The sequence below is a fragment of the Bombus fervidus genome, chromosome 4 (assembly GCF_041682495.2).
Source record: "Bombus fervidus isolate BK054 chromosome 4, iyBomFerv1, whole genome shotgun sequence".
Taxonomy (NCBI): Eukaryota; Metazoa; Arthropoda; class Insecta; order Hymenoptera; family Apidae; genus Bombus; species Bombus fervidus.
In genome coordinates, this window is record NC_091520.1 from 2,118,778 (window position 1) to 2,135,650 (window position 16,873).

Genomic DNA, 16,873 nt, shown 5'->3' on the forward strand with positions numbered 1-16,873 from the left:
AGTGGCATAAGTTTTGCAGGGCGCTGCCGCGACACTCGGCACTGGAATGTAGGTATCCGCGTGATAATTACAATTTATTCGAACGTTGCGCCGTTTGTTCCATACTCGTTTACGCGTCGAATTCTAGTGCGCAGATCGCGTAGTTAAGAGAAAACGAAGACGTCGCGCTGGAAAAATAAAGCGTGGCTGTTGGGCCGAAGTGAAATCGCGCAGGCGTAGGGCCCCGAAGAAGCCGCAGACCGATTTGATGCAAGCTGCTGCTGCCGATATATCGTCTCGCGCTGTCCCAAGTATTCGCGCTGTCAAGCCAACCACGGTGCTCGTCGACCAAGCCACGCAATGTCTACCAAAAGTCGCTGAACAACCCGAGCTTATAGACCTAACCGTGGACAAGGACACCAGCGACGCCGAAACGGTCATACTTCCGTTTTGTTCTTCCCTCGATTATATTACAATCGAGGATTAACTTACGTATCTTATTTCGTTACATATGTACGTCTTTCGTGAAAAATATTCTGATACGTGTATCTTTCTTTCTTTTATAAATAATTTTTGAAAAACTTATCCAATGGGTAGAACATAAATACAACTATAATCATACTGATTATATTAGAAGCGATAATATCGAGCGATTGTCATCGCTTTATTTATATGTATGTAATATTGTTATTCTTGGGATAAGTCAGGGATCGATTCTGACGTCTGAAAATCGAGTTTTTTTTATTATGAACGTAATTAGATAAAATACAAAAATAAACAACATTTGATATCCGCCTATAACAATAAATAACAAGAAATTACATAAACGAGAAATAACAAGTTTTGTACAATGTTTATCTGAAAATCGAGAATCGATTTTCAACGTCCTGAGCTACCGATCTTTCTACGTCAGTCTTCAAAATTTTAAATAACTATTCTGTAATATTGTCTGCCTTTAATGTTACTCTCTGTCCGTCCGTTTGGGAAAATGCGTGCTTCTCAAAAATGGTTGTCCGTAAAACATAAAAGGGTCGCTCTGTCCGTGAAACAAAGAATGTCGTGCTACCCGTAAAACAAAAAGAGTCCCTATCCCGCGTGAACTCTAGGGAGTTTACATGTATATAGGTGAGTTTAACATGGACAAAATTACATTAAGTGCAAACAAAATTAGCATGCTGTGCATAGCTATATGGTATATGTACAATACTAGGATCGATGGGAAACCATTAATGCAGGCTGATCGTAATGCTCTTTTATGGGCTTTGCACATACGACTCCCCCGAGATGTTGGTTAACGTTTTAAAACTGAAAAGTTTTAAAACTCTCGAGGATCTATCTTCTCCGGTTCGTTAGAACTGTTTCACCAGGAAATAAACGCACGAGCGATAGCAACGAAAATAAAACACAGGGAAAGCAAACATTTGTTATTTCTAGCAACGCACCAGTACCGCGTGTTTCGTTTATTAAACATTTATCGTTCCACTTTACGATTGAATTGTTCTCTAACACCTCCATTTTCTTTCTTTCTTTTTCTTTTTTTTTTGTAAAGTTTCCAAGTTTACTTATGTTCGGGATTTGAAGTGGCCGTCCGTTTATGACTCGAACAGCACATCTGTCTTTTCTGGCAAAGTCTGAATTTCCTATCTTCCAAGTTGTAAACTATACATGCGGACCTCATCAAGAGGTTAATTAAGACCCTGAGTACCCGGTCGGTCAGGTCTAAAGTAAACAACTGGTATCAATCAACAATACCAGAGGATATGCGCCCACGAGAGTACACAATTAGAAGATTTGAAGTAATAGATTCCCATCCCATAAAATCCATGGCAAGAAGGAAAACCGAGGACAGACATTTAATATACAAGGGCCAGACGAAGCTTCTTGAGATAGCGGTATGAACAAAGTCTTACAACATTCGTCAGAGCGTCATACTCTTCTTGTTATACTAAACCGTATTGACTAAATCATAACACTAATCTGTATCTTAACGTGCTAGTGTATGCTATCTCTTCGTGTATACTAAACAGGGCAAATAAATAACCTAAACATACGACTACTCAACATCTTTAATTTACCTTATCCACCTTTACCTTTATCCACCTTGATCATTGATCTGGTTCAAGGTTCGCGATGTTTATTACAATGTTTATTACAATAATCGCAGTTCTAACAGCGGCGGTGATCCTCAATATCGATGAACACTACAACGTCACATACTCGCACAGTCACTCGCTTTGTCACACTATTTAGCTGCTGCCAGGAGCAATATCGACCTGGTGGAGCTTGGTGTAACCGAAGTCCTTTAAGAGCTGCGACTGGAGACCCAATTCTGTAGAATCTGGGCTCGCATGAGACGTAAAAAGCGCACTACGCAACCGAGAAGGTGCATACGAAGGAGATCTGGTTCCCATCGAAATTCTATCTTACCTAGCTCGGCATCTGTGTAAACGAAGAATACTTTGATAACTAGTCGCAGGTCAGGAAAGATACTCGTGGGCTGGTTTCTCAAGGGTGGAACTGCTACCGCCTCGTCTCTTCCAATGCCACTGATTTCTAGAGAATCACATTCGGCAAATAGCACATGACCAGTAAACCAGTAGAGAGCACCGAGCGATGTTATCCCTACGATACCGCGGACCACACAGCCACAAGCTGTACCGTACCAGGTCGACAGTCCGATGACGCGCTGTCCTGAACGGTTACCTCCTCCCATTGGGAAAGGAAGAACCAGGGAAACGAACACAGCAGAGGTAGCTGACGCGTTGAGATAGACAGCCGTGGAGGATTTATATTTTCTCCATATACACTTATATACAATCGCTTACGAAAGTATTCGAACGTTTACGCTCTAAACTGCTAACAAACAACACACGTTGATCTTAAGTTCTGAAACCTAGATTATGATTAAACGAAGATACAAGTTCTAAAGAATGTATAGCGAAGATTGAAAAGAAAATCTGTCAACGTATACGGGATTGGTACTTATAGGACTTTGTATCTATGATACATAGTGTTTTATGATGCTCGTAAAATTATTCCAACGCTCGCGTTACTTTTCAGTTTAATATTCAGTTGGACCACTGTATATCCATTATTATAAAGACAAGGGGAAAAGTTATCGCAAAATTGTACAATTATTCTTAACGAAGAAAAGTGCAGTAGGAAATGTCGTTCGGTACAAGACGATACGAGAAGATATTATTAGGAAATACTCGTATAAAGAAAAGATGTTTAAAAATCATCCCCTCTTATACGCGGCAAGACAGATAGTGCTGTGTCCGAATATGAACGCGATTAATTATGTGCTTTTGTACTAATGGAAACTTATCTCCTCCTTCTATCGTTAATTATCTCTATCAATTTTAAAGAAGCAATATGGCAACGAAGCTAATAAAACGAGATCTTTTTGTCAATAATTGTCAAGCGCGTAAAGAATATTTGCGTAGACGTAAGAACAGAACAAAAGTGTAGATAGAGAAAGAAAAGGAGCTTATCAAATGTCATAGAAGCCCTCTTCGGCGTCACTGTTCGATTAAACGCAGGGCCTCGAGCAATCAGACACGCAACGACGCGGCGTCTGTAAGGCTGCATCGTGCCAAGCAATCTGCTGGACGACGCGCGCCGCGCCGCTGGCGTCGTCGCTGACGTGGCGTCTCTAACGTCAGAAACTGACGAGAAAGAAGCAAAGAAGAACACGTTAGATACTGTGAAATGAGAAAGAGAATTGCAAAACGCTACATGAAAGGAATAACTAAAAGAAAGTTGTACTGAAACGCAAAAGGAAAAATGTTATTGAGTGACAAAGAAAATAAAAATGCTGGAAGAACATGCGAATGTTATTGTAGCAAAAGGAGAATATTAAAATATAATTAGTAAGAATATAAAAAATTATGTATACATAAACATTTATTTTTATTGTAATTGTTATTTTAATTTAATTTAAATATCTAACGTTTACCAGTTATGATCAGTATTACGAGAGGTAAAATACAATCATGCTTATGATATTTTCAATAAAGGACATTTCTTCTTATTATGTCTTTCTTAAGAACAGTGATTCGATTGAAATCCCTCACTACCAGACACTTTTTATTATGTAAGAAGAGCATTGACGATAAATATTGAAAACTAAATTACATTCGCTACCTGTTACATAAATTTTGATACCTTCGCTACTGCTTTACAGAATTGAAATGATTACGTATGATGACTACGTATTAATATATAAATCGAATTTCAAATAAACGTAAGTATTTGTTCAAGTTCACGGGCGAAATCTGTCAGATCTCAGCGCGAAAGCGTTTGATCGATGCTTATCTCGTATAATTCATCAATTTTCTCCGTTTTTTGTTTCGCCGAGTTGGCAAATAAGCGACTCGTTTCTTACTGGTTTGGTTTGGAACGCGACGAAGGAAAGTGAACGCGGAAAAGTGAAAGGAGGAAGGAAGAGGAAGCGTAAAAAGAACGTAAAATAAAACGAAACGATAGAGAAATAGGATGGTTGTAAAGATAAAAAAAAAAAAATCGGGTAGGAAGATTATAGCGGAACAAAGAGACGCGAGAGAAAAATAAAATAAAAGGGAGCAAGATGGTGGAGGTGAAGCGGATAACGGGAGAAAGGGAGAAAGGGAGAAGGAGAGCTCGGGATGCGGAGAAGGGGGACAATACGGAAGAGTCGAGAGGGGCGAAAAGGGAAGCAAGTTTATGAAGAGAGAGCGGAGTAAGGGGAGTGTTGCAGACGCGCCTCGACAAGGGTAAATGTACGTACGAATGTACCCCGGATTGGCTTTGGGGTGGTTTCCATGGAGACCAATTCGCTCGGCCCGGGGAATTTCCCGCCGCCGCCACCGTCGCTACCACGGCCGCAACTTTCCCGGAAAATCGCATTGCGTCCAAACTCCAAAAAGTTCGTACCATTCGACACGTGTATTTGCTTTGATTTTACAATCTCTCATCCTACTTTTCCTTTATCCCGGTGCGTCCTTCCTCTATCTAATTTACGTTGAAGTAAATATTTACCGGAACAGACTAGTAAACGGTGTACGGAAGAAAACGATCGCGCAAAAATTGATTATCGACCACTAACGTCGATTGACGAAAAAGCCACGTAACACATTCACGCTTTCTAACTAGAAGCGATGCAAAAAAGAGCAACTATCACAATGGTGTATCTTCTTTATGGACCTTCTATCGAACTGCAAAAATGTCTTGCACAAAAGGGCTGAATTTTATCTCTCGCTTCAGTTTCATTTAGTTTTTAACAATCAAAAACTATTCTATGCTTTTTTGAAAACATAGCTATATAGGATAGGTTATAACATTGTAAACTGAGCTTATCCAACTATGCAGTAACCGCTATGTATGTATACATATATTCGCTTATAATTGATTAGACTGCTGATTTTTACGCGTTTATGGGAAATTTAAAAATGCGATATTGCATAGGATGCATATAATATAATAAAATATACGATATATCAAAGGTACAGTACTTTTTTAAATACTTGGTAGCAAGTATTAAAAGCAATTTTCTACCGAGGTTCTACTACTTATTTGCTTAATTGTAATTCGCTCAAAAATCTGCAATCTATTTACGGATAATATACTGCTGTATTGCTATATCGTTACTTTATTATGCGTTATGTATTATGTATGTTATACATTACGTATTAGATATTACGTATATGGTCGTTGTGGTCGCTAATAATCGCAGGGTTGATGCGATCTTGAACAGACGAACAAATAAAATAAGTAAATATCATGCAGGATCAACTGTTAGTTTATTCTTCCTACGATTTATATTTTTTATGAATCACTTTGGCAAACTTCTTTAAATATGAAATTCGTTTAATGGAATTCTAGACACCATGAATCATGGGGAATGAGAGCAGAGAAATCAAATTTCAAAAGACCTTGAATTATGCATATGGATGAGGAAAAGCGTGAGATCGCTGTTTGTATTCCTACGAAGGATTCATACCTTATGAACAAAAATGGATGGATTGTTTATAATATCAATTTGCTTATAAATTTACTTTTATGCAAATATTTCTGTTCAACATACTGTTTCCGATGTGGATAATAGCTATTGTAAAATGCATGAAATAACTGTGCAACTGTTTCACTTATACTGGGAAATAATTTAAGTTACGAAATTCATTATTTTTCATACGACAGTCGTGTGGATGATGTATATGTAATCAGAAAATTATATTCCAGAGAGATTGTGTATTTCTCGTGAACAGTGCAATCTTAAACTATAGTTTTAATATATGTATTATACAATTGCGGATAAAGGAAAATTTAAAATTGATACACTATGAATTTTAATACCTTCTGCGGTACAGATGTTTTCCTGTGTTAGTAATAATCGTCTATTCTGTGCTGTATATTATACATATACTTATTCATTACTCTTATCAAATATAAATCTACTTTGTAAAATTATAGCGTTTTTCTATACTTATCATTTTATAAACTTTCTATTGTCTGCCATTATATATATATATACATAATTATTAAATCCATAAATCCATAATATATACATAATTATTAAATCCATGCATTATACACATGTACTATATATATACTACATGTGTATAATGCATGGATTTAATAATTATGTTCAATTAAAATATTGAACGAAAATGTATAATTAAGTTCAGAAAGAAAAAATAACTATGTTTATTTATTTAATAATACTTTTATTTCTCTGTGAAAACTCGGTTTGATGTATAAACTAATTGTGTATCTAGTCAAATAATAGGGAACCATATCGTGTTTACATTTACATAGTATGTATTTTGTATAATTGATGCAATTTGACATACTATGAATATTTATTAAAAAGCTGATACGATATTTGAATTGACTGCGACTATTGTACGTGGTGCTTAAAATATCCGAATATATGATCACTGATCGAAACCGCGTTTAATGATTATATATACGGTGTGGTACCAAAAATTAGCAATACATAATCTGACTCCTGCACACTCTGCCGTGCATGTATCGAAGGTAACAGCAAGTCAGAGTCATTTCTTACTCCTGATCGAATATTACACGTTTCTTCGGTTTAGTTAAAAAGTTAAAAATTGTTGGACAAATATGTTCACGTTTGGTATCATTTTGATCGCGCGAATCTCAATAATCCGATTAAGACCATCTCGTAACAATATGATGAAAAGTAAAAGAAATTGTATTTGCTTAGCAGAATAATTCAATATCGAATTCAATTACATCGATACGGATCACAGACAACGAGGCGTGCCTTGAGCGAGCAATTGCAGGAGTTGGTGGAAATAGCTCGTGGCAATATATCCGGACACTGCCGTATATCGCGTATCCATTCTATCTGGTTAACGTAGTCAGCTACAGACTTCCAAGCACAAGATTTTAGTCCTGGCATCGCGTAATCGCTAATTTTCACGATCACTGCATACGTATATTTATAAAAGAAATAAAGTTTTCAACAAAAATAATAAAAATGTAACGAGATAACTTTAGGCGTAAGTAACTGAGAGAATTTGAAACGAAACGACTGAACGATACAACTTGAAATATATCGCCTACCATATCCATCAGAAATAGTCGAAATCCCACAAGGCATACACCGTAGCAAGAAATTACCTGGCCAAGCACGATCACCGTAAATATATTTTCTAACTTTCTGCAATATTCAATAAGTACTCAGTGCCGTTGTACACGTGAAATATTTGCATAATACGATAAACTTGTATCTGATTTTTATCGCCTATCTGATCCTTGATCGCGTTACCGAAGCTTTTGCGAAGATTCACGACTCGCAACTAATTGTCGCAACAAATGTAACACGTCGACGTGGTATAAGTAGCCCCATAAATAAAAATTGTTTTCGAATTTTGAAAAATTCACATGTTCGTATCTTGCATCGTTCGCGCGGTCAACGTGGAATAATCAAGATAAAGACGATGTACCTAATTTTATTAGCTCAATGTGATAGAGCAAGATCTTTACATCGCAACGACACTCTGACGACCTACGTGAACGCCATTTCAGAGAGTTTGGACGGAAGAGGTGACGATAGAAAGAACGAGGAACGATCGTGACTATGCATAAAGCGACTTGCTTTTGTTACTTTTAAGCGACGTAAGAGTGCTTTGCCTTCTTGATGGAACTTACGTCCAACGTAGGATCGCGGACGAAGCAGCCGCACATTCGAGGAAATAAAGTCAGAACGTGAATTTATTTTGGAAATTTGTCGTTAATATTCTGAAGAAGTTAAGTATCATTCAATAATATTAGGTTTATTCTTGTAGTCATTTGAATACAAATACTGAAGTTTGTTTGCTAATATTCAGATATTTTCATTGTGCAAATCCGTGCTTCTATAGTCAATTATTGCTCTGTTACTCTCATAGACGATTCCCTCATGAGAGCAAAGTATGACATCGTCGAGCTTATAAGCTGTAACGAAAAAATTTATACGTTTATTATAATACGTATTCTATTCTAATTATAGATATGTAAAAATGTATTATATGCAATAAAGATAAATGCAAAGATACCGTATCTACACTGTTATAAGTAAAATTCATGTTCGATCGCACGATGATCGCTGAAAGTGATACTTTGAGAGTAGACGTGAGATTAGAGAAAGGAAGTGGTTGCATACCGCGGTAGATGTTTCCAAAGTCACAGGAAAGAATCCTCCGGCGGTCAGTTGACACGGTCGCATCGCTTTCATCATCATCATCTTCATATCCTTTCGTATCTTTTTGCCTGTTTTGCTCATTGGCAGACACACCCACCATCCCGAATACGACGCTATGCTAACATTCGTACTTTCTTCTACCAAACTATGGCAGATATATGTGAGGAAAATTATATGGGCAAAGCTACCGATCATGTGGAAAAAAAATATAAGTCGTTTCCCGGAAGATATGTTTGCCTACGTACAAGTACAACATTCTGATCTGAAGATTTAATATATTCGGGTTTCGAAGATTAGAATATTTTGTGAAATGTAGAAAGAAATGGTCGTTCGTTCAACCCTTAAAGTTTACCACCAGTAGAATCTCTAGTATGGAATAATAACAAAACGTTTAATCGCATTTGATTAACTTCACTAAATTTTTAATTTAAATGACACGGCGCACTCCCATCCACGGTATTCTTTAAGGGCTAAAACAGACCCATCGTTTATACGTACCAGAACGATTTCGTACGTGTCGAAACACATCAGCACGCTAAAGATAACCATGTGACTGAGAATCGGCAACGTGAAAATTTGCTCGAGTTTAGCGTTCAATTGAATCAACGACTGATGCTTTCGGATGCATTTTTTCAATATTATGTAGTATTTCTTTGAATAATCGGCGATATCAGTTTGTTCGTCGATGTTCGACCACAAATTCAACAGCGTTTTTTGCAGCATACGGAACTGATAGACTACGTGCAGATTCAGCACACACAAGAATTGTTCGGGGCATAAATAACTTACGCCAATTTGTTGTACGGCCAGTAACTGTACAAATAGTAATTCGATGATGAAAAATTATTATGATATGATATTGTATTATGTAATTATTATATATGTAATTATTATGATGTGTGATACTTTATTCAGTTTTCAAGAGCTGTTTAACCGGCGACTGTGCAATAAGAAAATGTGACACGTGTTTCAGGAATTTTACTTAAATATTTTTTTAATCAAGCTATGTTACTTTTTCTGCAAACCTTGAGAAGTTATTCTTGCAACGAAAGGTACAGAGTTGCTGAATGTTTAAACTTCTCAAAACTTGAGGGCTCATAAGGAAAAACGACCATCAGTTTAAAATATACATGTACGAAGATTTGCAATACCTCGATAGCGAACATTATTTCATAATAAGGTGTCACGGTTAATGGTAGATCGACCCACATTTTGAATGGAAGTAACCTCTCTGAACCATTGTTTGCAATGTTCGCTGAAATACAGTGAAACATGAGCTTTTTTAATACCCTCCTGATTAATATAAATGTTTCTTGTAAGTTCAGACTCGACTAGAATGAGTTTAGGTTTTTATCTAACCGAGGTAGTTATCTCTTACTTCGAACGTCAATTTAGTCCTTGAATTTCCATAACTTAAAACGCGAAAATTTATTTTCTCAATTTATTATGACTTACAGTTGTTTTTATCATATTTGAAGGAAAAACACGTGAATATGCGAATATATGAAAAATAAAGTATAATCCTTCCATAACAAAATATAGATAGCTATTTAGTTCGCTATTTCGAAAATTATTTTCTTTTGGAAAAAAGAAAAAAGAAAGAAACGTTATTTAATCCTTTGATCGATGAATTAACTTACCGCAGATTGGTACAATTGCATAGAAAGACAAAGAGCTTTCTGCAATAAACAATATAAATACTGTCCATAACTTGCAAAAATTTCTGCACTCTGCGAAAAGTATCTTCTCATCGTCATTGTAATTGATATGCCAGAAATGCTTTTGAGCGTATAAAATTATATCCGAAAATTCCGTTTTATAAAAGTATAGTACCGAAAGCTTGAACATCGCCAATGTTATGTTCAACGTATTGGAAGCCAGAAAGATACAATGCTGAGGAAACGATTTGTAATATTTAATCGGTAAAACTTGCTTCGTGAAGAACAATTTTATGACTTAGTAATATTTTTGCAACTGGTAAATTTAAGTTAAAGGAGCACTTGAAATAACATAGGACAAGCACTTCTGAAATCCTACAAGCTGCAACGAAAGAATGCTCTCAAGCTTTTTTAACGAGATATATTTAAATCCGTATAACGTATCGTACTATTTACTGACACATTGTGCGATCAACTACCCGCTCAAACATTGATGAAAACCTTACGGTTCATGTAAGAAGCAAAAGATCATGTCCATGGAGGATTAACGATTTTCTTACTCACGTCCAAATTATGCAAGTTATGATAAATATCCACGACGTTCACGTACACGCCGTAAACGAGTGCAGCTATGGTATAGATCACCATGAATTTCCGTCGCCTCTCTTCGGTACTGTCGGTCGCCTTCGAGATGCCTGTGATTTTCAAAAGAAAGCCTGACATTTTGATGGACATGTCTGTGTATTGTCCAGTATGCATAACGACCCTCTTTTCTCTATCTTGATTCTTAAATCACGCGACAGCCAACAAATGATTCGAAGTAACACCACTTTGATCTGTCGAGACACTTTAATCATTTAATAATGAATATGTGTCTTATGTAAGGCGAATTGTTACAGGAATAAGAAAAATGAAATCAATTATGAACTTGACAAGCAGGGAACAAACACGAATAGATGCATTATACATGTGTGTCTCAAAGAGAATGCGTGATTGTCACCCCCTCCAATGATTGCACAACCGACACTTTGTCGGACAATCGATGTATCGCCAGAAAAAAAAAAAAAAAAAATTGTACCATAACGTATGCTCATAGACAAATGTATAGTTGAAAAGTGCATTTGATTGTCTTTTAATATGGACTCGAACGTGGTGTTCGTCTGAAAAAGATTTACATGATATGTACTTGTATAATGTGTATCGTCAGTAAAGGTGTTAAAAGTATCTTAAGAATACTTATCTTACGGATTATTATTATTATTTGCTATATATTTACAAAATATATATCACGGTATTTATCTGAAATTAATTTTGAAAGTTTTATTGAAATACTAAGCGTTTGAAAAAAAAAATAATTACATATAGTGATATTTTTTTATAACAAGTAAGAATCTAAGGTGTTACACTACCTACGTTGACTGGTAGATCTTTGACGAAGAAACGTTCAGAAGGTAATATTTTTATTATTCTGATTCATGGTTTTTTATAAATTTATACGTTATAACTGAAACACTTTTTCACCTCACTAACAATTCCATTAATATTACGTACAACAGAGCCTCCTTTTTGCGAACTATTTTCTGAATACTCTTTTATCCAAATGTAATATCTCCCCGTATTCGTATTCTTCCTTTTCAAATATGTATACATTTATATGTACTATAATTTAGTAACGTCTATATGCAGTTATATACAGTATACAATTCGCATTAAAATTTTTTATTTACATTTGGATGCAACACCGATGAAGAAAAGATGCAGATCCGACATACATAAAATAACAAATTTGGAAGATTGTCGTTAGGCGATAGCAAACGCTTCTTCCAGTATTAAGAACGTAACTTTGGAAGAAGCGTGGAAAAAACTTTTATCGAACGCAATTGAACAAAGAAACGAACAAGAAACGTGGAAAACATGGAATGGAATAATGGAACGTCTTCATCGCGACAAATAATAGTGATGATCCTGTACACAGTCGAAACAGCGAACGAAAGTGGCTTCCGATATTTAGCTAATATCGATGCATTTTAAACGATCGATTATCAAGTTGTCGGCTCGCGTTTCTTCGTCCGATCGTCATTTTCATGAAATATATGTAAAGTTGCATACCTTATCATTCTGATATCTCTAACTCAGTAGCTCGTTGCATGACAACGATTCGTTGATTTTGAACGGGTCATAATTTGGAGCTTTTACCTCGTTAGATTAATTATTGATAGATCGCCATGGTCACTGGTCTGGAAATTTCTGTGACGAGGGTGGTTCCAGGTTTGAGGAAAGAACGCTTCTTGTATTGTCCATCACACGGGGCACAAATGTCGAATAGTCAAAACAATTTCAACAAAGTAACAAAGTAACAAAGAAAATAATTAAGTAAATTTTTTATAATTTTTGTAATACTTTATAAGCAGATGTAGACTGTTCGTTCACAAACAATTCTATTTATGGTTAAACGTATCTTTTTCAATACTAACTTTCAGTTTCGTGATAAGCTGTGACGCGGAAATTGTCTTGATAATCTTAGATCCGTGCCAACTTGATCTCTTCCGATTCATTTGTTTTAATGCGAGGGATTGGGAACAAACGAGGGTAGAAACTGCGAGCGAAACAGAAACCTCCGCTGCTCTGCTGCTCTGCTGAACATCTGCGATCTGACGCACACTTTTGTGCTTAGTATCTGTCTATAAATCACATTGATCCCCTGGAAATAAAATGAATTTTCTCGCTTGATAAAAGATACTTTTAACACTTTCAGCTTGATATAAGTACTTAGATCCTTACAGAAGATTATTTACAGAAGATATTTTTTATTTCCAGCATTTAATCTATAAATACAAATAACTCCGTTAAAAAATATGGAAACAAATGTCTAAAGTCCGTTCATAATTAAAATATCAGGTATGAAACCGGAAGTTTTGTATAGAAAATACACGTTTATTGTGTGAAAATGATTAAAAATATTTTATTCGAAGTATTGCCCATCGTTAGCTATACATTTTTCCCACCTGTCTGGCAATTGGTGGATGCCACGCCAAAAAAACTGTCGCTCTTTTGAGGCAAACCAGTCATCGAGCCATTTTCGTACATTTTCGTAAGAAGTGAAGTGCTGATCAGAAAGTGCGTGTCCCATCGATGCAGATAAATAGTAATCGGACGGAGCCAAGTCTGGTGAGTAAGCCGCGTGCGAAAGTATTTCCCAACTGAACGCTTCAATCGTTTCCTTGGCCGGTTTTGCTGTATGCGATGGTGCATTATCACGAAGCAAAATTACTTTGCGTTGCCTTTTTTGATATTCTGGTCGTTTTTCACGCAAAGCTTGATTCAAATCGATCGTTTGTTGTCGGTAGCGCTCAGTATTAACGGTTTCGCCAGATTTTAACAGCTCATAATAGATCATACCCTTCTGATCCCACCAAACACAGAGCATTGTCTTCCGTCCATAGCGATTTGGTCTTGTAGTCGATGTCGATGGTTCGCCTGGAGCTACCCATGATCTTTTACGCTTAGGATTCTCAAAATATATCCACTTTTCATCGCCAGTCACAATTCGGTGGAGAAATGACTTTCTTTTGTATCTGGCGAGCAGCATTTCGCAAGTGGTTTTTCGGTTTTCCTGCTGTCTTTCGTTCGGTTCATGTGGAACCCATTTTCCCACCTTCTGGATCTTTCCCATGGCTTTCAAACGTATGGAGACGGCTTCTCGTGTCACGTTTAATCGATCAGCGAGTTGTTGTTGCGTTTGAGCGTCATCCTCGTCCAACGATGCTTGCAATTCTCTGTCTTGAAACTTTTTCGGTGGTCTTCCACGTTCTTCGTTCCTCGCGTCAAAAGTGCCACTTCTAAATTTTTTAAACCACTCAAAGCACTGTGATTTACCAAGAGCATGCTCACCGTAAGCTTCGACAAGCATTCGATGCGATTCTGCGGCAGTTTTCTTCAAATGGTAACAGAAGATCAATGCTGTCCGCAAATCGTAGTTTCCAGGCACAAAATTCGACATGTTCAACGCTATTACAAACTATGCTGTTGTATGAAACTTGTATTGTTTTGAGTCGAAAATGTTTGTGAGATGTCAACAAAGACTTTTGGCATCAATGACGCAGTTTAGTGATAACTACATTATGAGCTAGGGCCATCTATAGGCAAATTTCGGTTTCATAGTTACAGACCTGATAGTAATCTTAATTTTTTCTTGTTTGTTTTAATTACTTTTATCGAACTTGTTAAATAGATAGTACATTTATATTGTACGTGCGAGAGGGAGCTTAGAGTGCATGTGAGCGTCGCAGGACGCGCAGGTCTCGGCTGAGACAAAAGAGCGATTAGAAGAAAGCAAATAAGCAAGCGAGTGTGTCGTCGAGTCCTTCAGAGAGTAATGATACATGTAGAACTAAATTTAGATAATTTGTAAATAAATTTTAACTTTTTGTTCTCTCCAAATCTTCTCTATATTTTAACAGAACTTTTATACTTTTATACTTTTATTCAATTATTATATCTCTTATATCAACTAGCATTAAAAATGCAGCACGTGCTCTTTTTAAGTTACACGATATCTTCTTTAACGCAATTTGATTATTTTTTCACGCGATCCATGTAGCTATAAAACGAATATAGGATAAGAGGAATACTAAAAAAAACATATTTCATTCGATCGCATCGTTTAACTTTCATGTACACCGACACAGTTGCTTCAATTCCCGCGAGGAAAAATGTTGATGTATGACCTCGGCATTTTTCAGTATTAATAGCAGATAAATAACCCATTAATTGAATGTAATAAATATCAAAGTTATGATCGACAAATCTGTTTTTGTATTTCCGCCTATTAGCTTTGACAGCATATTCACGAATAACGTTGTTGGAGCCATCGAAATATTACGATACGAACGATCGAATCTGGATCGAAAAAGGTTTGATTATTCACATATACATTTGGTATTTTATCTGCTCAGACTATTTTTTAAATATCGTCAATACCACTGTTCTCAATCTGTAACAAGAAAGTGTAGTGCCATTTTATTAAACTGCACGAGCCAATCTATACTCGTGTGTCTCACTAACTGCGCTCCGCCTCGTTATATGTCCGAAAAATTGTTTAACAGATAAGAATAAGATTTCTGTGAAAGAAAATGAAGAAATTATATCATTTCAATGGAAATGTCGAAGAAGGGTCTAAGCAGACTTGACAAATTTCGGCAGAAAGCTGTTCTTAAGTTACATTGTTCCATAAATATCAAAAGCGAACTTGCTTTTCGCGTTGAACCACTGACGAGATACACGTCAGCGTTCATCATTACGACATGTAAAAATAATTATACGTAGGTAGCGGATATAATGGTCTAAGGTATTCGATGAAATAAGAGTTCTTGAAAGTTTTGATCTTTGGAGTTCACTCAAAATCTCAGAAGTATCCTGATACTTATGAACCAAAGTGTACAGCGTCTTCGGACAAACTATCTACAATTTGAGTATTTCGCAAAAGTAACCGTAGAACCACGTACTTTACCGTTGATTTAACTTTGACCAAAATGTGCTTTAGACCCTTATACAAGGTTTCCATTCGTTTCATCTAGGTGGAGATGCGGCGACTGCAATAAAGCGAATGTACTTTGCTTCTAAAGGGTTAGAGAATCTGATGAAATTCATGGCACATCTTACACAAGTAAGCGCATGTTCGACCAGAAGTCATGTTTCAGTCGTGTTGAAAACGGAAAACTTTCAAAGCAATGCTACAAAAGGACGAGAAAAAGGAAGACGGAAGGTAAATCATAAAAGTTTGTTGAAACTACTAGTGGAAGAACAGCAATGTATTAGAAACCGTGAGAGAGCTAACCGAGACATAGTTTCTCTGTAAAGAGTTTGGTAAAAATAGAACAAAACCTTTGAATCTATGGTTTAAAATAAATTGCGTGAAAATGTTCCTTCCAATCTGTTTCATCGTTTCCTAAAAATCAATGAAATTTTGAATAGAGCGAAGTAGCCATATACGGAATTTCGTTTCGTTCTTCGAACGTCATTCTCGCAAAATCAAAGGATTTCTACGAGTATTCGATAGCATTCGTTCAATTTAAGACCATTTTTATATTTCTAACGCTATGAACAATTTTTAGCATTGCATTAACATTGAAAAAACATAGATTGTACGTAACCCGGAATAACTAGATAGTCAAATATGGAACACCGACACCAGGTACGATATTTTCCCGGAAAACAAACCAAAGATTTTTTTCACTGATCATAGAACGTTAGTTATAAACACATTTTTTTTTAAATTATTTGCAATGATCGTATATCCAAGTGCAAAACTCTGCACCAGCACATTTGTTACACCGAACCAGACACTTGATCCATATATCTCCATCAGAATATTGGGAAAAAAGTTCTTGGCAAAATAAACACTTGCAGAGCGAGCGAGTGAAACAGTCTATAGTCGTTTGACAGATATTCATTTATCAGACTTTTAAAAATTCTCTGTTAGGTATGCTATTCCATGTTTGGCCACTTTTCTCTATAGATATAAGCGACAACTTTCTAAAGTATT

General features: G+C 36.3%; 1 protein-coding gene across 1 annotated transcript; it reads right to left on the bottom strand.

Moving 5' to 3' along the window:
• Window positions 1-8,307: 8,307 nt before the first annotated feature.
• On the bottom strand, window positions 8,308-11,531 carry LOC139986602 (odorant receptor 30a-like). Its single transcript, XM_072002042.1, has 6 exons — window positions 10,894-11,531; window positions 10,312-10,564; window positions 9,823-9,926; window positions 9,170-9,484; window positions 8,633-8,908; window positions 8,308-8,424 (listed from the first exon to the last, which is right to left on the bottom strand). The coding sequence occupies exons 1-6, from the start codon at window positions 11,086-11,088 to the stop codon at window positions 8,356-8,358; spliced, it is 1,212 nt and encodes a 403-aa protein (XP_071858143.1). The 5' UTR covers window positions 11,089-11,531; the 3' UTR covers window positions 8,308-8,355.
• Window positions 11,532-16,873: the final 5,342 nt, after the last annotated feature.

Coding starts and splice junctions, on each gene's coding strand:
- LOC139986602 (XM_072002042.1), bottom strand. CDS start 11,088: ATGCATACTGGACAATACACAGACATGTCCATCAAAATGTCAGGCTTT. Junction 9,485..9,822: donor AAATAATGTTCGCTATCGAG/GTATTGCAAATC, acceptor CTATTTGTACAG/TTACTGGCCGTACAACAAAT. Junction 8,909..9,169: donor ACACGTACGAAATCGTTCTG/GTACGTATAAAC, acceptor ACTTGTACGTAG/GCAAACATATCTTCCGGGAA.